The 24,734-nt window shown below is 39.7% G+C and overlaps 1 protein-coding gene across 1 annotated transcript; it reads left to right on the forward strand.

The window, feature by feature from the left end:
* Positions 1-218: 218 nt before the first annotated feature.
* LOC118008858 (ferritin heavy chain-like) lies at positions 219-794 on the forward strand. The gene has a single exon (XM_035002696.1). It carries the CDS (start codon positions 237-239, stop codon positions 786-788), a length of 552 nt encoding a protein of 183 aa, XP_034858587.1. The 5' UTR covers positions 219-236; the 3' UTR covers positions 789-794.
* The last annotated feature ends 23,940 nt before the right edge of the window (positions 795-24,734 follow it).

Genomic DNA, 24,734 nt, shown 5'->3' on the forward strand with positions numbered 1-24,734 from the left:
ACCCCATTTCCTACCTCAAAGAGCTGCGGCCGGACCCCACCGTCATCTGAGGGCGCCCTCCACTTCCACTCGGACAGTGCCCCGAGGTCCCCGCCATCGTCACCAGCTCCCTCGTCGCCCACCCTGAAAAGGCGCCGAGGACCCGTCGCCACCGCCCTCGGCCCCGCCGCTGCCTGCTCCGCGGCCCTCGCTTCCGCGCCGTCCTTGCCTTCGCCTCGGTGCCCGGGCCGCCAGCCATGGCCACCGCGCCGCTCTCCCAAGTGCGCCAGAACTACCACCCCGACTGCGAGGCCGCCATCAACAGCCAGATCAACCTGGAGCTCTACGCCTCCTGCGTGTACCTGTCCATGGCCTGCTACTTCGACCGCGACGACGTGGCCTTGAAGAACTTCGCCCAGTTCTTCCTGCGCCAGGCCCGCGAGGAGACCGAGCACGCCGAGAAGCTGATGCAGCTGCAGAACCAGCGCGGCGGCCGCCTCCGCCTGCGCGACGTCAAGAAGCCGGACCGCGACGACTGGGAGAGCGGCCTGAGGGCCATGGAGTGCGCCCTGCACCTGGAGAAGAGCGTGAACCAGTGCCTGCTCGACCTGCACCAGCTGGCCGCCGCCAAGAACGACGCCCACCTGCGCGACTTCCTGGAGCGCCACTACCTGCACGAGCAAGTCCAGTCCATCAAAGAGCTGGGGGGCTATGTCACCAGCCTGCGCAGGATGCGGGCTCCCGAAGACGGCATGGCGGAGTACCTCTTTGACAAGCTCACCCTGGGCGACGGCGACGAAAAGAACTGAGGTGGGACTGTGCCCCGACAGCCCACGGTGCGTGGCGACTTTCCCTGATCACCATGCCGAGCACGCATACTGCAGCATCGCCTTTGCGAAACGTTCCAGTTTTTTTCTTCCAGTTCTGCCATAAATAAAGTTAATTTGGTTTCAATAAAGTTATTTGGCTCTTAAATAAATAAAGGTCTCTGGTTGATTCATGTGTGCAAATGTCTCACCTTTTACGTTTTAAAGCAGGTATCTAGGCCACATGCAGCTCAGGATCTCCATGGATGGAGGGAGAAGGTATTCCACAGGACCCTGGAAAACACAAATTTAATCTTTCCCTTATAAACAACATGGATAGATGGGGGTGTGGTGGGATTCTGGTGAGTGTGTGAGGCTGTGCATGGTAAAAGTATAAAAACATGGTTTGAATATCATAATTGGGATAGATCTGCAGAAGTGAAGGGAATGGGATTGGGCAGGATTGAAATAAAGTGCATCTTTGCTTTATTTGAAATATTAATGGTTAATTCTGGGTAGCAAGATGGGAGCCTTGGAAGCCAGAACAGCAAAGTATCTGTTTGAGAAGCTTACCTTAGGCAACAGTGATGTAACTAGCATAGGACTGGCTTTCCCATAGCCAGGGGTGAGGGGTGACTTCCTATGGTCACCTGACTGGACATGAACACTGGCCTTACAAAACATCTACATAAGAGTTTTACTTCAACTGTATCATCTTGCATTAAGGCAACATGGTACCCCAAAAATGTTTACCTCAATAGAAGGGCTGAAAAATAGAAAATCATGGATGAAGCTCAAATTTGTGATACTGAATGTGAAGTAGAATATATCCCCCTAAATGTTAAGCCAGTGGTTCTGGCTGTTTTGAAGAATGTAGGGGGTGGGAGAGAGTTGAAGCTGGGAGGCTAGTCAGATTTTGTAACTGGTCCCATGAGAGACATTGGTGGGTGAACTGGAGTGGAAGCTGAAGAAAATGTGATGGAGACATTCTAGTTGGATTTGCTCATGGACCACAGGTGAAAAAGGAGAAATGGGGAAAATTATCTAGGTTCCGCTGTTTGTACTTGAACACCTGAGTTGATGGTAAAGGTAGTTATTAATTTGAGGATGTGGGGAAGGCATGTCGTGTAAAATCTGAGATGCCTATTAGATATGCAAGTGGAACTGTCATGCAGGTAGTCAGAAAAATGAATCTGGAGCTCAGGTGGGATGTCAGGTTTAGAAATAAACATAAAAGAGACATCAGTCACAGATGGTGTTGAGGTCATGGGACTGGATAAGCTTACCAGAGAGTGTGGCACAGTCAGCCCCATGCCCTGGACAGCTACCATTAGAGGATGGGTTGAGGTGTTACAACTCCCAGAGGGCTACTGGCCCCACCTTGACCATTACCTCATTCCAGACTGTGACCATGTGTGCCCATGCCCAGTGTCCCCAAATCAGCCTGTTCCTGATGTAAATGTGGTTTCAGGTTGCTCCTTTCAAGATGTGCAGAGGAGTTAGCCTATTACCATGTCTTCAGGGCTATTAGAAAGAAATTCCTTCCCAGTTTTATTTTTTTTTTAAAGATTTTGTGTATTTATTTGACAGAGGGAGGGGCAGAGAACACAAGCAGGGGGAGTGGCAGGCAGAGGGAGAAGGAGAAGCAGGCTCCCCACCAAGAAGGGACTTGGGGACTCGATCCTAAGACTCTGGGACCACGACCAGAGCCTAAGACAGACACCCAACTGACTGAGCCACCCAGGCACCCCTACTTCCCAGTTTTAAAAAAAAGATTCCTTAAGGAAATGCTAGATCTATTTTTTTTTTCTGTCTGTTTTCTGGGTAGAAAAATTATTTCTCAGTAAAAATATTTCCCAAGGAAATGACAGCGCTGCTTCTCTATGGATTTTTTTTTCTGCTCCCCTTTAACAACTCAGCTTCTTTTTCTGTCCACGGTATTTGACCAAATGAAATCTATACCCATATAAACACTAAGGTTGTCCTTGCCCAGGAAAAATACTCAGAACATGTTTCTTCTGTACTGTACATAGATAAAGGTTGAACTTTAGATTTTGCATGCCTTATCAAGGACACATGGCTAGCTTGAGTCTCTTTAGAGTTTGCAGATTGCTTTGAACATTTACTAAAATATGAACAAGCTTAGCTACACCATAATTACCTTTCACATTTCACCATGACTGTGCTTTAATACTTTCTTAAAAATGAGGATTATGTCCCTCTGATTAAGTTTCCAGAAAATGCTCTTGCCCCTTTGCTCTTCTTAGTCAAACTCAATCCTTTGACTCTTTCTTTCTCTGCCTCCTTTGAGGAGCAAGGAGAGGAGAGTAAATCATATGTACGATCTCATACATATGTATGAGATCTACATATATCATATGTATGATCTCAGATCATACATACAGGTGTCGGTTGACCTCTACATATGAGGAAGCATAGGGTGAGCATCAACATATGAGTGTTTAAAAACTGTAAGTTGACTGAGGATCCTTCTTACTTCCCTGTTTTGGAGAAGCAGTTGGTGTAGTGGTTTCTTAACCTCACGTTGCCTGGGTTCATATCCCAGCTTAGCCACTTACTAAATTGGGTGAATTGGGGCATGTCACTTAACTTTTCTGTGCCTCCGTTTCCTCCCACCTAAAAGAGGGATAAAAAAAGCATCAACCCCATTGGGTCGCTGAGAAGACTGAATGAGTTACTATTTTTAAATGCTTACGACAGTGCCTGGCACACATAGTACACGTATTATGTGTAAGCCGTCACTTACCATCATCACCTTCACCCACTAAGTTCTTCGTGGTGTTCCTCTGAGAAGATTTCACATCTGCACTTTGCCACTGGGGGTCTCTCTTGCATTTCAACCAACTGTGTCATTCTGCATACTGAGAAGGAAAAATCCTTGCTAGCTGCTTGGCTGTCAAGTGCTGCCAGGATTCAGGAGGGCAGATGGCTGTTTTCACTGCCCCACACTCAGGCCCAAGCCTGGAGGTGTGTTTGCTGCTTTAAACAGCCTCCCCCTCAAATCACTCCCTAGAACATCTTTTGCTTATTCTTCCCAAACCCAGGTTGCCTGAGCCTCCTCTTTCCAACTAAACTACATTCCACTCCTCAGAGGTGGGAAAGAAAGGATGAAGTGCTAATCCTGATCCCACCATCACCTGGATGTTTGGACCTGAAAAGGAGAGAAATGAGTCAGGGAGAGAAAGGAAGGGAAGAGAAGACCACATGTGGGCTACTGATAAAATAATTAAAATTAATAAAATCTCCATGCAACTTTGCCATGGAGGTTCTCAAGTTTTGCTGTACATTAGCATCACCTGCAGAGCTGGTTAGACCAGCAATCGTTTCAAGGCCTAGCCCAGACCTACTGAATCAGAATCTACCTTTTATAACAAGACCCCAGGTGATCAATATCATACTGAATTTTGAGTGGCACCCTTAACATCCTGGTTGTCAAACATGGCTGAACCTTGAAATCACCTGGGGTGCAAGAAAACAATAACGATGTCTTGGTTTAAACTCACTCAATTACACTCTAACTGAATTGGTAAATACCCAAAGGGACTTGGAAACCTTTCGTTTGATGTGTGCACGTGTGCATGCGTGCGCACACACACACGTAATTTTACCCATTTAGTTTTATCACAAACTGGTTTGTCTTAGACCACGGGTGGTCAAACTATGACCTGCAGGACAAATCCAAGCCACTATTTGTTGTTTTGTTTTGTTTTTTTTAATTGTTAAACACTTTATTTTTTAGAGTAGTTTAGGTTCATAGCAAAATTGAGAGAAAGGCAGAGATTTGCCATCTATCCACTGCTCCCACATAGACAGAGCCTACACCACTATCACCATCCAGTACCAGAGGGGTGAATTTATTACAAGTGATGAACCTACATTGACACATCATATTCACCCAAGGTCATAGTTTATATTCGGGTTCACCCTTGGTGGTGTATATTCTATGGGTTTGGACAAATGTATAATGACATGTGTTCAGTATTATAGTATTACACAGAATATTTTCACTGCCATAAAAATCCTCGGTGCTCCATCTATTCTTCCCTCCTCCCCTCTCCACTCTGGCAACCACTAATTTTTTTACTGTTTCCATATTTTTTAAATTGAGATATAATTGACATAACATTATATTAGATTTAGGTGTACAACACAATGATTCAATATTTGTATATATTGTGAAATAATCGCCACAATAAGTCTAGTTAACATCCCAAACCACACAGTTAACACATTTTTTTCTTCTGATGAGAACTTTTAAATTTTACATTTTTAGCAACTTTCAAATACACAATACTGTATTCCTACTTTTTTAAGCCACTGAATTTTGTGGTTTATTTATTAATTACCTATTACAGAATCTAAGTATCTCCTACATATAACAATTTTGCATTTTAAATAATACCTCCGATTTTTAATGTCTACTTAGATATTATAGCTTGCTTATGAAAAATTTCAGTATTTCAAGAGACGGTAAAGACTAATAATATGCTTTGGACTGTACAAGGAATGAAAATATATGCCTTAACAATAACATTATTGACAAATAGGAAAAAAACACTCTAAAGGCATTCTTTTTATTTATTTAGCATCAAGTAAACCTAAAAATAAGATGACAATAAAATGAGGTGATGAGGATCTGAGGAGTTCTACCTCCAGACAAGATGCCAAGAGCAGGCCCATGTCTTGGGCCTCTTGCTGTGGCAGTGAGGACGAGGAGAGAAGGGGATGTTCTGTGGTTGAAAAAACAGGGTATAAAGAATGGTGTGTCCAGAAAATTGGGCCATGTTTAGATTTGCTGAGTATTTTATGCCCCTCTTGCCCATGCTTATTTTAGATTTTCAGCTTAAAAGCACTTCTCTTCAAAAAATAAGAGTAAAAGAAAGGAATATAGTTGTCTTACTCTGTCATCCATTAAAAGTATACTGTCTTCTCAAGCAGTGGGTTAAGCTTTTGAAATTTTTAAAGATTTATTTATTTATTTGAGGGGGGTGGGTAGAGGAACGGAGAGAGTCTTAAGCAGACTCCATGCTGAGTGCAGAGCCTGATGTGGGGCTCGATCTCACGACCTTGAGATCACGACCTGAGCTGAAACCAAGAGGCTGACATTTAACTAACTGCACCACCCAGGCGCCCCAAGCTTTTGAAATTTATATGCTTCAGATGTTTTTAGCCTTTTCGTGGATATTTAATACTGATATTTAGACTATGGCATATTATCAAGTAAGAACGTATTTGTTACCTACAAATACCTATTTAAGAAAAATCTAATATACACACACACATAAATTCTTACAAAGGTAGACAGTCATTTTGTATTATTTGAGAATTTAAAAAAATCTCATCTTTTTGAGATTTAGTCTTTAGTATTATGTTGTACTGATTTAAGCAATGTCCTTGGCTTTTTGTTCCATTCATAATTTAAATATGCCATTTTTAAGAATTTGTTTTTAAATGCCTTAGACAGGGGCGCCTGGGTGGCTCAGTCATTGGGCATCTGCCTTCGGCTCAGGTCATGATCCCAGGGTCCTGGGATCGGGCCCCGCATGGGGCTCCCTGCACAGCGGGAGGCCTGATTCTCCCTCTCCCACACCCCCTGCTTGTGTTCTCTCTCTCGCTGTCTCTCTCCCTCTCTGTCAAATAAATAAAATCTTAAAAAAAAAGGAAATGCCTTAGACAATTATTATATACATAATGTGTCAAAAACATTGGTATGTGTTTAATGACTATGTGGGAACACATCAGGCCCCCTATATTGCTACCATCACATTTCTTGTGGCTACAGTTACAGATATTTTTGTATACTTGCCCTTTTAAAACTCTAGTTATAGCACTCCTTATAATAGAGTTTCTATCTCCTCATCATCAGGATCATTAACAGATACGGTGTCAGCACTGTTCTGTGTTGTTTTGTTGATCTTTCCATTCTCCTTGAAATGTAAACACCTTACAATACTGTATTATTAACTACAGTCACCATGCTGTTCATTATATCCACAATTTATTTTATAACTGGAAGTTTGTACCTTTTGAACCCCTTCACCCATTTTGCCCATCCCCCAACCCCCACCTCTGCTCTGGCAATCACCACTCTGTTCTCCGTATCTATGAGCTTGAGGTATTTTTGCTTGTTTTTAGATTCCACGTATAAGTGAAATCATATGGTATTTGTCTTCCTCTATCTGACTTATTTCACTAGCCTAACACCCTCAAGGTCCATCCATATTGTCACAAATGGCAAAGTTTCCTTATTTATATAGCTGAATAATATTCTTTTTTGTGTGAGTGTATAAAATCACGTTTTCTTTATCTATTCATCCATCAATGGACACTTAGGTTTCTTCCATATCCTTGCTATTGTAAATAATGCTGCAAAGAACAAGGGAATGTAACTTTCTTTTCCACTTACTGTCTTCCCTTTCTTTGGATAAATACCCAGAAGTGGGATTGCTGGATCATATGGTAGTTCTATTTTTATTTTTTTGAAGAAATTTGCATTAGTTTACATTCTCATGAGAAGTGCACAAAGGTTCCCTTTTCTTCACATCCTCACCAACACATTTCTTTTTGATAATAGTCATTCTGACAGGCGTGAGGTGATATCTCATTGTGGTTTTGATTTGCATTTCCCTGATGATGAGTGATGTTGAGCATCTTTTCATGTGTCTGTTAGCCATCTGCTTCTCTTCTTTGGAAAAATGTCTAATCAGATTCTCTGCCCAATTTTTTAAAGCAGCTGCTTTTATTTTTAAGATTTTATTTATTTTTAAAATTTTAAGTAGCCTCCACACCCAACATGGGGCTTGAACTCACAACCCCAAGATCAAGAGTCACATGCTCCACTGACTGAGCCAGCCAGGCACCCCAGATCCTCTGCCCATTTTTTAATAGGATTGTTTGTATTTTTGTTTTTTAGTTATATGAATTCTTTACATAGTTTGGATATTAGCCCCTTAGGAAATATGATTTGTAAATATTTTCTTCCGTTTAGTAGGTTGTCTTTTCATTTTGTTGATGGTTTCCTTTGCTGTACAGAAGCTTTGTAGTTTGATGTAGTCCCACTTGCTTTTCTTTTGTTGCCTTTGCTTTCGGTATCAAATCCAAAAAATCATCGCCAAGACTAAAGTCAAGGAGCTTACTCCCTAAGTTTCCTAGGAATTTTATGGCTTCATGTCTTATGTTCAAGTCTCTAATTTATTTTGAGTTGATTTTTGTGTATGGTGTAAAAAAGTGGTCCAGTTTCATTTTTTTGCATGTAGCTGTCCAGTTTTCCCAGCACCATTTGTTGAAGAAACTGTTTTTCCCATTGCATATTCTTGTCTCCTTTGTCGTAGACAATTAACCATATAATCATGGGTTTATTTCTGGCATCTCTGTTCTGTTCTATTGATCTATGTGTCTACTTTTGTGCCAATACCGTACTGTCTTAATTACTACAGCTTTGTGGGATATCTTGAAATCTGGGGTTGTGACAACTCCAGTTTTGTTCTTCTTTTTCAAGACAGGTTTGGCTATTCAGGGTCTTTTGTGGTTTCACACAAATTTTAGGATTATTTGTTCCAGTTCTGTGAAAAATGCTCTAAGTATTTTGATAGGGACTGCATCAAATCTGTAGATTGCTTTGGGTAGCACAGACTTTTTTTTAAATTAATTGCAGGTATTTATTTTATTTTATTTTATTATGTTATGTTAGTCACCATACAATACATCATTGGTTTTTGATGTGGTGATCCACAATCCATTGTTTTCGTATAACACCCAATGCTCCATGCAGTACGTGCCCTCCTTAATACCCATCGCTGGGCTAACCAATCCCCCCTCCCCCCTCCCCTCTAAAACCCTGTTTGTTTCTCGGAGTCCATAGTCTCTCATGGTTCATCTCTCCCTCCAATTCCCCCCCGCCACTTTTCCCTTCCTTCTCCTAATGTCCTCCATGCTATTCTTTATGTTCCACAAATAAGTGAAACCATATGATAATTGACTTTCTCTGCTTGACTTATTTCACTTAGCATAATCTCCTCCAGTCCCATCCATGTTGATGTAAAAGTTGGGTATTCATCCTTTCTGATGGCTGAGTAATATTCCATTGTATATATGGACCACATCTTCTTTATCCATTCATCTGTTGAAGGGCATCTCGGCTCTTTCCACAGTTTGGCTATTGTGGACATTGCGGCTATGAACATTGGGGTGCATATGGCCCTTCTTGTCACTACATCTGTGTCTTTGGGGTAAATACCCAAGAGTGCAATTGCTGGGTCATAGGGTAGCTCTGTTTTTAACTTTTTGAGGAACCTCCACACTGTTTTCCAAAGTGGCTATACCAACTTGCATTCCCACAAACAGTGTAAGAGGGTTCCCCTTTCTCTGCAACCTCTCCAACATTTGTTGTTTCTTGCCCTGTTCATTTTTGCCATTCTTACTGGTGTAAGGTGGTATCTCAGTGTGGTTTTGATTTGGATTTCCCTGATGGCTAATGATGATGAACATTTTTTCATGTGTCTGTTAGCCATTTGTAGGTCGTCTTCAGAGAAGTGTCTTTTCATATCTTCTGCCCACTTTTTGACTTGATTGTTTGTTTTCTGGGTGTTGAGTTTGAGAAGTTCTTTATAGATCTTCGATACCAGCCCTTTATCTGTAGTGTCATTTGCAAACATCTTCTCCCATTCTGTGGGTTGCCTCTTTGTTTTGTTGACTGTTTCCTTTGCTGGGTAGCACAGACATTTTAACAATATTTGTTCTTCCAACCCAGGAGCATGGAATATCCTTTCATTTGTATCATCTTCAATTTGTTACATTAATGTTTTAGTTTTCAGACTACAGGTCTTTCACTCCTTGGTTAAGTTTATGCATAGGTATTTTATTATTTTTTGTGCAATTGTAAGTTCTTTTCTTTCTTTCTTTCTTTCTTTCTTTCTTTCTTTCTTTCCTCTCTCTCTCTCTCTCTCTCTCCCTCCCTCCCTCCCTTCCTTCCTTTCTTTCTTTGAAAGAGAAAGAGCAAGCGGGGGAAGGAGGGACAAAGGGAGAAGAGAATCTTAAGCAGACTCCATGCTGAGTGTGAACCCAACGTGGGGCTTGATCTCAGGACCTTGAGATCACAACTGAGCTGAAACCAGGAGTTGGATGCTTTTTTTTAAAGATTTTATTTATTTATTTGAGAGAGACAGAGCACAAGCGGGGGCAGGGGCAGAGAGAGAGGGGGAGGGAGAAGCAGCCTCCCCACTAAGTAGGGAGCCCAACCCAGGGCTTGATCCCAGGACCCTGGGATCATGACCTGAGCCAAAGGCAGATGCTTAACCGACTGAGCCACCCAGACACCCCTTTATTTTTTTTTTATTTTTTTTTTCAGTTCTTTTTTTTCTTCCAAGATTTTATTTAAGTTCAAGTTAGTTAACTTACAGTGTAGTATTGGTTTCAGGAGTAGAATTTAGTGATTCATCACTTACATATGATACCCAGTGCTTATCACAAGTGCCCTCCTTAATGCCATCACCCATTTAGCCCATATCACCACCCACCTCCCCTCCAGCAACCCTCAGTTTGTTCTCTATAGTTAAGAGTCTCATATGATTTGCCTCCCTCTCTATTTTTATCTTATTTTACTTCTCCTTCCCTTCCCCTATGTTCATCTGTTTTGTTTCTTAAATTCCACATATGAGTGAAATCGTATGGTATTTGTCTTTCTCTGACTGACTTATTTTGCTTCACATAATATACTCTAGCTCCATCCACATCATTACTATTTTCCACAGTGGCTGCACCAGCTTGCATTCCCACAAGAGTACAAGAGGGTTCCCCTTTCTCTGCATCCTTGCCAATATTGTTGTTTCCTGAGTTGTTAATTTGAGCCATTCTGACAGATGTGAAGTGGTATCTCATTGTGGTTTTGATTTGTATTTCCCTGATGATGAGTGATGGTGAGCATTTTTTCATGTATCTGTTAGCCATTTGTATGTTTTCTCTGGAGAAATGTCTGCTCATGTCTTCTGCCCATTTCCTAACTGGATTGTTTATTTTTTGGGTGTTGAGTTTGATAAGTTCTTTAAAGATTTTGGATACTAGCCCCTTATTGGATATGTCATTTGCAAATATCTTCTCCCATTGAGTAGGTTGTCTTTTAGTTTTGTTGATTGTTTCCTTCACTGTGCAGAAGCTTTTTATCTTAATGAGGTACCAATAGTTCATTTTGCTTTTGTTTCTCTTGCCTCTGGAGACATGTCTAGTAAGAAGCTGCTACAGCCGAGGTAAAGAGGTTCCTGCCCGTGTTCTCCTCTAGGATTTTGATGGTTTTCTGTCTCACATTTAGGTCTTTCATCCATTTTGAGTTTGTTTTTGTGTATGGTGTAAGAAAGTGGCCCAGTTTCATTCTGCATGTTGCTGTCCAGAATTCCCAGCACCATTTACTGAAGAGACTGTCTTTTTTCCCATTGGATATTCTTTCCTGCTTTGTCAAAGATTAGTTGACCACATAGCTGTGGGTCCATTTCTGGGTTCTCTATTTTGTTCCATTGATGTATATGTCTGTTTTTGTGCCAGTACCATACTGTCTTGATGATTACAGCTTTGTAATATAGCTTGAAGTCCAGAATCATCATGCTTCCAGCTTTGCTTTTCTTTTTCAACATTCCTTTGGCTATGCGGGGTCTTTTCTGGTTCCATATAAATTTTAGGATTGTTTGTTCTAGCTCTGTAAAAAATGCTGGTGGTGTTTTGACAGGGAATGCCTTAAATGTATAGATAGCTTTGGGTAGTATAGACATTTTAACAGTATTTGTTCTTCCAATCCATGAGCATGGAATGTTTTTCTATTTCTTTGTGTCTTCTTCAATTGATAAGTGTTCTATAGTTTTCAGAGTACAGATCTTTTACCTCTTTTGTTAGGTTTTTTTTCCTAGGTATCTTACAGGTTTTGGTGCAATTCTAAATGGGATCAATTCCTTGATTTCTCTTTCTGCTGCTTCATTATTGGTGTATAGAGATGCAAAAGATTTCTGTACATTGATTTTATATCCTGCAACTTTGCTGAATTCATGTTCTAGCAATTTTTTGGCAGAGTCTTTTGCATTTTCTACATAGAATATCATGTCTTCTGTGAAGAATGAAAGTTTGACTTCTTCCTTGCCGATTTGGATGCCTGTTATTTCTTTTTGTTGTCTGATTGCTGAGGCTAGGACTTCCATTACTATGCTGAACAGTGGTGAGAATGGACATTCCTGTCATGTTCCTGACCTTGGGGAAAAGGTCTTAGTTTTTCCCCATTGAGGATGATATTAGCTGTGGGTCTTTCATATACGGCCTTTATGATGTTGAGGTATGTTCCTTTAATCCTTACTTGCTTGAGGGTTTTTATCAAGAAGGGATGCTATATTTTATCAAATGCTTTTTCTACATCTATTGAGAGGATCATATGGTTCTTATCCTTTCTTTTATTGATGTGGTGTATCATGTTGATTGATTTGTAGGTGTTGAATCACCCTTGCCTCCCAGGAATAAATCCCACTTGGTCACGGTGAATAATCCTTTTAATGTACTGTTGGATCCTATTGGCTAGGATCTTGGTGAGAATTTTTGCATCCACGTTCATCAGGGATGCCAGTCTGTAATTCTCCTTTTTAGTGCAGTCTTTGTTTGATTTTGGGACCAAGGTAATGCTGGCCTCATAGAATGAGTTTGGACATTTTCCTTCCATTTCTACTTTTTTGAACATTTTCAGAAGAATAGGTATTAATTCTTCTTTAAATGTTTGGTAGAATTCCCCTGGGAGGCCATCTAGCCCTGGACTCTTGTTTGTTGGGAGATTTTTTATTACTGATTCAATTTCTTTGCTGGTTATAGGTCTGTTCAAATTTTCTATTTCTTCCTGTTTCAGTTTTGGTAGCATATATATTTCTAGGAATGCATCCATTTCTTCCAGATTGCTCAATTTGTTGGCACATAATTACTCATAATGTTCTCTTATAATTGTATTTCTTCAGTGTTGGTTGTGGTCTCTCCTCTTTCATTCATGATTTTATTAATTTGGGTCCTTTCTCTTTTCTTTTTGGTAAGTCTGGCTAGGGGCTTATCAATTTTGTTAATTCTTTCAAAGAACCAGCTCCTAGTTTCATTGATTTGTTCTACTGGCTTTTTTTAACTTTCTGTGTCATCGATTTCTGCTCTAATTTTTATTCTTCCCCTTTTCTTGCTGGTTTTATGCTTTATTTGCTGTTCATTTTCCAGGTCCTTTAGGTGTAAGGTTAGGTTGTGTATTTGAGACTTTTCTTGCTTCTTGAGGTAGGCCTGTATTGCAATATACTTCCCTCTTAGGACTGCCTTTGTTGTATTCCAAAGGTTTTATATGGTTGTGTTTTCATTTTCATTTGCTTCCATGTATTTTTTAAAATTTATTCTTTAATTTTCTGGTTGACCCATTCATTCTTTAGTAGGATGTTCTTTAACCTCCATGTATTTGTGGTCTTTCCAAATATTTTCTTGTGGTTGATTTCAAGTTTCATAGTGTGTGGTCTGAAAATATGCATGGTATGATCTCAATCTTTTTGTACTTATTCAGGGCTGATTTGTGACCCAGTATGTAATCTATTCTGGAGAATGTTCCATGTGCACTCAAAAAGAATGTGTATTCTGTTGCTTTAGGATGAAATGCTCTGAATATACTTGTTAAGTCCGTCCAGTCAGTGTGTCATTCAAAGCTATTGTTTCCTTGTTGATTTTCTGCTTAGAGGATCTGTCCATTGCTGTAAGTGTGGGGTTAAAGTCCCCTACTATTATTATATTATCAGTGAGTTTCTTTATGTTTATTATTTATTGATTTATATATTTGTGTGCTTCTAAGTTGGGGACACAAATATCCACAATTGTTAGATCTTCTTGATGGATAGACCCCTTAATTATGATATAGTGCGCTTCTTCATGTCTTGTTGCAGTCTTTGTTTTAAAATCTAGTTTGTCTGATATATGTATGGCTTCTCTGGCTTTCTTTTGACATCCATTAGCACAATAGATGGTTCTCCATCCTCTCACTTTCAGTCTGCAGATTCTTTAGGTCTAAAATGGGTCTCTTGTAAGCTGCATATAGATGGATCTTTTTTTTTTATCCATTCTGATACCTTATGTCTTTTGATCGGAGCATTTAGTCCATTTACATTCAGAGTTATTATTGAAAGAAATGAATTTAGTGACATTTTGTTCCCTGTAGAGTTAGCGTTTCTGGTGATATTCTCTGTCCTTTCTAGTCTTTGTTGCCTTTGGACTTTTTTTCCCCTCCCCTCAAAGAATCCCCCTTAAAATTTCTTTCAGGGCGGGGCACGTGGGTGGCTCAGTCATTAAGCGTCTGCCTTCGGCTCAGGTCATGATTCCAGGGGCCTGGGATCGAGCCCCACATCAGACTCCCTGCTCAGCGGAAAGCCTGCTTCTCCCTCTCCCACTCCCCCTGCTTGTGTTCCCTCTCTCGCTGAGTCTCTCTCTGTCAAATAAATAAATAAAATCTTTAAAAAAAATTTCTTTCAGGGCTGCTTTACTGGTCACAAACTCCTTTAGTTTTTGTTTGTCTGGGAAACTCTTTATCTCTCCTTCTATTCTGAATGACAGGCTTGCTGGATAGTGTATTCTTGGCTACATATTTTTCCCATTTAGCACATTGAATATTTCCTGTCATTCCTTTCTGGCTTGCCAAGTTTTGGTGGACAGATCTGCTGCAAACCTGATCTGTCTTCCCTTGTAGGTTAAGGACTTTTTTCCCTTGCTGCTTTCACGATTCTTCCCTTATCTGTGTATTTTGTGAATTTGACTATGATATGCCTTGGTGACGGTCATCTTTTGTTGAATTTAATGGGAGTTCTCTGTGCTTCTTGGATTTTGATGACTGTGTCCTTCCCCAAATCAGGGAAGTTTTCAGCTATTATTTGTTCAAATAAACCTTTTGCCCCTTTTTCTCTCTCTTCATCTTCTGGGACTCCTATGATATGAATGTTATTACATTTTAATAAGTCACTGAGCTCCCAAAGTCTACCTTTATGTTCCATTACCTTTCTTTCCCTCTTCTTTTCAGCTTCATTATTTTCCATAATTTTATCTTCTATATCCCTGATTGACTCCTCTGCTCTGTCCATCGTTATTTTCATGGCCTCCACTTGGGATTGTGTCTCAGTTATAGCATTTTTAATTTTGGCCTAACTAGATTTTAGTTCTTTTATCACTGCAGTAAGGGATTCTCTCGTGTCTTTTATGCTTTTTTCAAGCCCAGCTAGTATCCTTATAATTGCTGTTTTAAATTCTAGTTCAGACATCTTATTTATAACTATATTGATTGAATCCCTGGCCATGAGTACTACTTCCTATTCTATCTTTTGGGGTGAATTTCTTCATCTCCTCATTCTGTCCAGAAAGAAAAAAAAAGAAAGAAAAGGAAAAACAAAACAAAACAAAAAACCCTAAAAACTCAAAACAAAAAAACTAGACCCTGGGTGTGTTTTGTTCTGCTTGTTAAAAGAATCTAGATCCCAAAATAAAAGAAATAAAATTAAATAAAATGAAAGTAAACAAACAAAAAAATATATATATGTAGTATATATATAAATAAAAATTTTAAAAATTGATAATAAAAATTTAAAAGGAATTGAAAAAATAAGAAAATTAATGAAAAAAAATAAAGAGTAAAAGTAAACAAGAAGCTAGATCCTGTTTTCCCCCTAGAGCTGAAGCTTTGTAGCACTCTATGATCAGTAAACTTGGTGCAAAGGAGTTGTTGATACTGGTCTTCTGGGAGAGAGGCCTGCTGCATTGGTTCTCAGGCTGACTTGTTTCAGTGGAAATGTGCCTCCAGGGCTCAGGAGGGTGGGCCTTGGTGTGAGTGGCTTAGGCCTCCACTAGGTTTTGCTCCCTGAAGGCTTTCAGGGATGATGGGCAGGATGAATATAGTGCCCCACCCCCCAGCCCCCGAGCTGAAAGTGCACCTCCCCACTCTTCAGTGAGCCCTCACAGAAGAGCAATCAATCACTCTTATCTCCCTGGCTTCCATCAGTACCCTGCATTTGCCCTGCCTGTGTCTGAGCTTCTTTATCTCAGATGCACAACTGAGTTTCAAAACTCCAAATTTTAGGGACTCCTGAGGTGTGGACCTCACTGTTTTTCTGGGGGAGGGTCTCACCACACTTTTGCTGCCGGGCTCATCCCAGGAAAGCAGTGGCGTGCCCATGCAGCGGTTCACAGTTTATGGCAAAATAGAGCAGATAGCCGGCACCAAGACCTGCTGCTCTTGGCTGGCTTCCATATTCCTATGCCTGGGAATAGTGCAGCACTTAGGTGCCACCCATTCTTCTCGTGACCCTTGGGATCCACAGACCATGGTGTCACACCTGGGATTCTTCCCAATTTGCCACCAGAGCACCTGTATGCCAGGCAAAACCCCCATGGTAGGCAAATTTTTAAAAGTTCAGATTTTATGCTCTGCTGCTTCTAATACTTTGCAGTAGCCTCCATAAGCAGTCTCCCTCCTTGCCACCATATCCACAGCTATATCTCCCCCCAAGTCAACTCTCCGTATGTCCTACCTTCCAAAAGGTGGTTGCTTTTCTACTTGTAGACTTGCAGTTTTTGTTCTCTCAGACCTCCAGTTGATTTCTTGGGTGTTCAGAATGATTTGGTAAATATCTAGCTGTGTTGGAGGGACAAGACAAGCTTAGGGTCCCCCTAATCCTCTGCCATGTTAACTCCCCCAAGGCATTACTTTTAACCAGATTCATAGATTTATGTTAATTTCATGCCCCCATGGGACATCTGAGATTGCAATCCCAGATTTAATCCAACTGCCTCTATATGCCTATTTGGATGACCTAACTCCCTTCCCCAAATCCACTTTTTCCAATTTGGATTCCAAGAGCTTCCTCCTTTGATGCTAGATATTTAAATAACATCAGTACCTATGGTGCGTACGAATAAATATAATTTGTGAAAGGCACTAATTGGCTAAGTTCAAACATTGAAAATAAAGTCAGTAGCATTGGGATTGGGGGTGATCTTTGCACCATGGTATGGGATAGATTCATCAGCCCATTTGAGGCAGAGACTTGGTTATCATATGTAAAAACTAATTATAATCACTACTACCTATTGACTGTTTATATGCTAGGGATTTCATTAGATGTGTTATATAAGTTATCTCCTATCATGCCCAGACAGCCTATAAGATAGGATAATATTATCCAATTTTTTTCTTTTTAGATTTTATTTATTTATTTGAGAGAGAATGGGAGAAAGAATATGAAGCATACTATGCACTGAGCACAGAGCGGAGTTCGATCCCACAACCACGAGACCGTGACCTGAGCTGAAACCAAGAGTCAGATGCTTAATTGACTGAGCCACTCAGGCGCCCCTAATATTATCCAGTTTTACAAGTAAGGAAACTAAGACTCAAAAGAGTAACTTGTCCAGGTCTCATAGCTGGTAATTGGGTCAGGTGACCTTTTTATGTTTTCAGTATTTCCCCCCATACAAATATTAAATATTTGAACTACTAGGTCTCATGTCTTTCAGGATTATAGTCTATGTTTTGCAATAACTTAACACAATTTCTTCACTAGCCTGAGCTTTCTTCTAGGGGCAATGTGTAATTACGACATTCAGTGAACATCTATGTACTAAACTTTGGGGGTGAAGAGGGCGTTGAGGAGTAAGGTCTGGTGGAAGGGGACCTCAAACAGAACAATTAGAAAACAAAGCATTCAGGGTGCCTGAGTGGCATCCTGATTAAGCGTCCAACTCTTGATTTCAGCTCAGGTCATGATCCCAGGGTCCTGGAATCCAGCCCTGCATTGGGTTCCACACTCAGTAGGGAGTCTGCTTAAGGATTCTCTCCCTCTCCTTTTGCCCCTCTCCCTGCTCATGCACTCTCTTTAAAATAAATAAATCTTTTTTTAAAAAACATTCATCTATAAAGTGTTTGACTACTGAAAGCCTACAACAGCCTAAAATAGCACATACCACTAATGATGATGGGAATCAGTGATGAGAAACTTCATAGTTAGACATGTAAAATAATTTTTATTTATTTCTTTGAGAGAGAGAGAGAAAGAGAGAGAGAGCACGCGAGCGCATGAGCAGGAGGGAGAAGCAGACTCCCTGCTGAGCAGGGAACCCAACTTAGGGCTCAATCCCAGGACGCTGAGATCATGTCCTGAGCTGAAGCCAGCTGCTTAACCAACTGAGCCACCCACCAATAATAAAAAATTATTTAAAATCATTTTTAAATAGTAAAATTCTTTTTAAAGAATTTTTACTGTTATAAGGGGAAAGGAAAACCCTCATTCCTTTCCCCCCATAAAATGTCATAGCTAGAAATGTAAATAGCTCAAAATCCTAAAAAATATTCATGGGTTCTGAGTGACTATATTAGGGAGCACCCAGAATGAGTACTAAGATTTATTTGTAATTTCTTGTCATGGAAATTATAGGTGGCAAGGTGTTTGAAACAACAAATCTGGTTTTGGTTTTTGCTCCTTATGCTAACTGAAGTCAGACATTTGTTTATAAGATATTTTTCATTTCTTTAAAAATCATACTGATTTCCAATTTATCTTGTCTTGTATCTTCAGGAGGAATTCTGAAGCACCTATACGAATGCTGCTCCAGAGAGAAGGTGATTTGTGGAGGAAGATTGCAATGTCTTTGTTGGGCCAGGTGCACACTAAATCTAGTTATAGCCCCACATAAATTTCATGACTGTTGCTAGTTCATTTTTGTATTTTCATCAGATTTTTTTAAATGGAGGATTTTAACTTCTCTTGGAATGCAGGAAACAGTTTGTGACTGACTCCCTGCATTCACTGGCTCAGAAAAAAAAAAAAAAAAGACAGTTGTTTCATATGAAGGTCCAGGCAGAGGGGAGCAGAGAGGAAACCAGGCCGAGGCCTGTCTGGTTCCCAGGTGCGTACCTCTGGCTTCTTCCTCTACGTGGCACTCTCCTGTCTCTCCACAGGGTTCAGAAGGCTGTGGTTTCACAGCCAGAGGCCCAGGCGTCCAGCCATCATGGGAGAGCCAGGCCCAGGGGCTACTTGGGGAAGCACCCCTAAGCATCTGGTCTACAGAAAGGGACACATGCAGCTACTCATTAAGGGCACACTCTGTGCCAGGCACTGTGTTCTGAGCAGCTAACAGGCACACATTAACTTAACCTTTGTGAAAATCCAAAGATGGAGGAACTCTTATTGTCCCCATTTCACACATGAGGAAAGTGCTGCTCAGAGAGAAGAGAGGACTGTCCAAGGTCACATGGCCAGAAAGTGGTGAACTGGGATGGCCAGCCCAGCTCCTCTGATCCTGTTCTGAGTGTGTCATATCCTGCTGCCTCCATCTCCATCCCCACAGACCCCTCCCCCAATCCTGCCCTGGAACCCAAAGAAGGAAGAATGCTGGAGGGGGGGAACCCTGAACTAGGAGTCAGATGACTTGAATTCTTATCCCATTCTATGACATACTTGCCATGGGTCTTTGGGAAAGACCCATATCTGAATCTCTAATTCCCCAACTCTGAAACAGGAATAATACCATTTGCCCTGCTCCTCTCCAGGGGTTTTAAAACGATCGAATGAGATGGTGGGTATGAAAGTAATTTGTAAGATATGAAGAGCTGTCTATGTGTGAGGTCATAGCATTGTTCTTATTGTGCTTAAGGGAGAATTTTCTTCCTCTGTTTCTGTAAAATTTATCAGAGTTTTCACATAGTAAGAAATAGAGTAGGCTGTTCCATAAATGGCTAACATGCTCCTGATCTGAGTATGTGGGCTTTTAGTTAGACTCCTGTCATTCTCTGGTATATACCATTATTGTGCCAACTTAGAGACAACAGTCAGCTAAGCAGGGGGCATGTGAAAATTCTCTGTACCTTCCCCTCAATTTTGCTGTGTACCTAAAACTGCTCTAAAAATAAAGTCTTAATAAAAAACAAACATGTCTCATTATCTTCAGACTGCAATTAGAGTCTCATTTATGTATAATTCTAATATTTATGCATAATCAAGTCTATTTCACAGAAAAGTAAGGAATGAGTAATTTATACTGTCTGTAATTTCAGTGGACTAGCACAGTTCAGAACACGAACAACCCAGCTTTCTACATTGGCACACATCCCTTATCCAATTTCTCAACACAGCAGAAACAAACGTTTACTGAAAGACACAAAGATAGAGGCTCCCTAGCATATACAAGTAAGAATCAGAAGTATATAAACTTATCATAAAATTCCTAGAAGAAAATATAAGCAGTAATTTCTTTGTTATCAGCCACAGAAATGTTTTTCTAGATATGCCTCCTCTGGCAAAGGAAACAAAAGCAAAATTAAGCTATTGGAACTATACCAGAATAAAAAGCTTTTGCACAGTGAAGGAAACCAACAACAAAACAAAAAGGCAACCTATTGAATACGAGAAGGTATTTGCAAATAATATATACAATAAGGGGTTAATACCCCCAAATATATAAAGAACTTATACAACTCAACACCAAAAAAGCAAATAATCCAATTAAAAAATGGGCAGAGGACCTGAATGAACATTTTTCCAAAGAGGACATACAGATGGCCAACAGATACATGAAATATCACTCAACATCACTAATCATCAAGGAAATGCAAATCAAAACCACAATGAGATATCACCTTATACCCATCAGAATGAAAAAGACCAGGATGTGGAGAAAAGGGAACCATCATGCACTACTAGCGGGAATGTAAATTGGTACGGCCACTGTGGAAAACAGTATGGAGGTTCCTCAGAAAATTAAAAATGGAAATACCATATGATCCAATAGTTCCACTACTGGGTATTTACCCAAAGAAAATGAAAACATACATTAGAAAAGATATCAGTACCCTTATGTTTATTGCAGCATTATTATAATAGCCAAGACATGGAAGCAGCCTAAATGTCCATCGATAGGTGAATGGATGAAGTATATATACAGTGGAATATTACTCAGCTGTAGAAAAGAATAAAATCTTGCTATTTGCAACCACATTGATCCTACAGTCTACTTAAGGAAAGGGAACAAACTGTGAAGGAGGCAGATATGGTGGGTCATATCTTGATTTTTCTGTCTGAAAAAATGTCTTGTTTTATGGATTTGACTTAGGAACACAAAATATTTTATATAATTTTAAAACACAACTAATTTTTTGTAAGAGCAATCTCTAAAAACAAAACCAAAATTGAATATTATAAATGTAACTGTGTGACAGTTGGTGGCTTAACTACACAGAGAGCAATGTTTTTAATGTCTTTAAAACTCAATAAATTGACTATAACCATTTTAAGATATATCTTAAGTTTAAAAAGCTACAAAAAATCAAATAAATTTTAAAACATTAAACTGTTTAATTCTAAGACTGTTGTATCTGTATACTGTGAGTGATTTTATTGATATAATTAGAAACCTGGATTTTCAACTTGGGAGAAAGGAGATACAGATCAATGAAGTTAAGAAAAAGTCATGTAGTTCTGAATTAAAGAATTTAATTGAAGGAGCAGCATGATCTCATTAGGTATGTTATCATTACATATAGATATATCCCCTGAAAATTCCTTGGAATAATCACCAATGCAGTAGGAATGAACATCCATAAGGCCCCAGTTGGGGTCTCTAAATACCATTTCCCCCCAGAAGGAACTAGGGCTCCTTGGAGAAATGGCTGATTTCAGATTTGGGGCTAGAATTTCTTGTCATACAGAATGCAAAGAAAGTATCTGGATCATATATCAAAGAGCCTTGGGAGCCAATTTGAAGAGGATTCCAGAATCATTAGGGCAATGAACTGTAAATACCAAGTATGTCTAAATCTAAGATTTCATATTGATATTTGAAAAATCTCTCGAAGATGATAGAGAATCAACATATTATTTGGAAAACAGGTACTTAAAGTGAAAGATAGAAGCATTTATCCTGATCTTCCATACATATTTAAATCTCAGGTTAACCAAAGCCTCTAAAACTATTAATTTATATGAAACATAGAGCAGGAAAGCATATTAAATGACACCATAGGAATTCAATTAGCAAAACCTTGACTCTGAAAAGTCTCCAGGACAACTGACCAAGTTCCTTTAACAATAATTTACAAAGAAAAAAATCAGAGAGGGAAAGGGAACCTAGAGATTAAAAGAGACTTAAGAGACACATTAACAAACTATAAAATAAATATGTATAAAATGCTTTGGGCATATTGTTTGTGTACTTCAAGCAGGCTCCTTTTCTTATTACAGCCATTGCATATATGCTCATATTATCTGGCAGGGCCTTTCCTTGGGCCTAGGCAGTGTGTATCTCATTTCCTGCCAGGAGCTTCTCTGATGCTAAATCATGGGACAATGCATAGACCAATAGGCATTCAGTCATGTACAAACTGCAAGTATAGGACAATTAAAGCATGTGGGATTGTCTTGACTAATGAGAGATGGGAGTTATTGGATAACTCTTCTCCTGATATGTCTCTTAAGCAGACAGCTCTAAGATGTATTTCATGAGGCAACTTAGAAGGTTCCCAAGATCACATACCTGTTACCCTTAGCAGTGGCCAACTTGATTATACATTTTGTATTGACCTTCTCTTCCTCCATTAACGCTCCTCTTATACTTCATTCCTGCTCCCTGGGATCACCTCTTAAAAAAACTACCTCACAGAGCTTTTTGTCTGTTTGGGACAAAACCTAAGCTAAGACATGAACAATGAGAAACATGTACCTGCAAACTGGGTATTTGCTGATATTAAGAAATTATTGTTTATATTTTTAAGTTTGATAATGACATTGTGGTTGTGGTAGATAGTGTCCAAAGATGCCTCCAGTGGTTTTAAGGCCTTTGTGTAGTTCCTCCCACATTAAATCCAGACTGAACTGTGATTTACTTTAACCATTCAAATGTGGCAGAAGTGATGCTACACCAGCTCAGTGTCTAAGCTTTAAGAAGCACTGGAAGCCTCCACTTCCACACTTTGGAGAACCCTGAGTTGTCATGAAAGAAGTCTAGCCACCAGAGTGACATGCAGTGACCACATAGAAAGACCACATAGAGAGGAAGAGGCTCTGAGATTACAGTGAAGTAGAGAGGCCCAGCCACCTCAGCATCCCATTTGAGCTCCTTCCAGCCAAATCTGCCAGTGTGCCAGACATATGAGTGAGACATTTTGGATATTCTAGCCCACTCAAATCCTCACATGAATTCTGCTCCAGCTGACATCAAAGGTAAGCCTCTGTGCCCTGTCTGAACTTTTGACCAATAGAATTATTAAAAATAATAAAATGGCTGTTATTTTAAGGATCTAAATTTTGTAGAAGAGGAAGGAAAACTGCCAAATTCATTCTTTGAGGCCAATATCAGCCAGATACCAAAACCAGATAAAGATACCACAAAAAAAGAGAACTACAAGCCAATAACTCTCATGAATATAAATGTAAAAATCCTTAATAAAATACTGGCAAAATGAATCCAACAATACATTTTTAAAAAGTCATACATCGTGATCAAGTTGGATTTATTCCCAGGATGCAAGGGTGGCTCAATATTCACAAAACAATCAAAGTGCTACATCACATCAATAAAAGAAAGGATAAAACCCATATGGTCACTTCAATAGATACAGAAAAAGCATTCAACAAAGTACAACATCTATTCACAATAAAAACCCTCTGCACACTAGGTCTAGAGGGAATATACCTCAAAATAATAAAGGCTTTATATAAAAAAACCCATAGCCAACATCATACTCAATGGGGAAAACCTGAGAGCTTTTCCCCTAAGGTCAGGAACAAGACAAGCATGTCCCCTCTCACCACTTTTATTCAACATAGTACTACAAGTCCTAGTCACAGCAATTAGACAACATAAAGAAACAAAAGGAATCCAAATTGGTAAGGAAGAAGTAAAACTCATCAGTATTTGTAGATGACATGGTACTATATATAGAAAACGCTAAAGACTCTACCAAAAAAAAAAAAAAAAAAAAAACTACTAACTGATTAATGAATTCAGCAAAGTTGCAGAATACAAAATCAATGTACAGAAATCCGTTGCATTCCTATACATTACTAATGAAGCAGCAGAAAGTATAATTAAGAAAACAATCCCATTTAAAATTGCACCAAAACAGGGGGTGCTTGGCTGGCTCAGTCGGTAGAGCATGTGACTCTTGACCTCAGGGTTCTAAGTTTGAGCCCCACATTGGGTGTAGAGATCACTTAAAAATAAAGTCTTCATAAAAATAAAATAAGGGGCACCTGGGTGGTTCAATCTGTTAAGCATCTGATTCTTGATTTCGCTTCAGGTCATGATCTCAGGGTTGTAAGATCAAGCCCCACATCAGGCTCCATGCTAAGAGTGGAGCCTGCTTAAGATTCTCTCTCTCCATCTCCCTCTGCCCCTTCTTGTACTCTCTCCCTCTCTCTAAAAATAAAATAAAATAAAATAGCACCAAAACAATAAAATATCTAGGAATAAACTTAACCAAAGATGTAAAAGACCTGTACTCTGGAAACTATAAAACACTGATGAAAGAAATTCAAGATGATGCCAAGAAATGGAAAGACATTCCGAGCTCATGGGTTGGAAGAACAAATATTGTTAAAGTGTCTATACTACCTAAATCAATCAACAGATTTAATGCAATCCTTATCAAAATACCAATAGCATTTCTCACAGAACTAGAACAAATAATCCTAAACTTCGTATGGAACCAAAAAGACCTCGAATAACCAAAGCAATCTTGAAAAAGAAAAGCAAAACTAGAGATATCAAAATTCCAGACTTCAAGTTGTATTACAAAGTGGTAGTAATTAAAACAGTATGGTACTGGCACAAAAATAGACACACAGAGCAATAGAACAGAATAGAGAGCGCACAAATAAACCCACAATTATATGGTTAATAGTCTGAGGCAAGAGTATGCAA

Source organism: Mirounga leonina, unplaced genomic scaffold (genome assembly GCF_011800145.1).
Source record: "Mirounga leonina isolate KUSES-001 unplaced genomic scaffold, KU_Mleo_1.0 Mir_101609, whole genome shotgun sequence".
NCBI lineage: Eukaryota > Metazoa > Chordata > Mammalia > Carnivora > Phocidae > Mirounga > Mirounga leonina.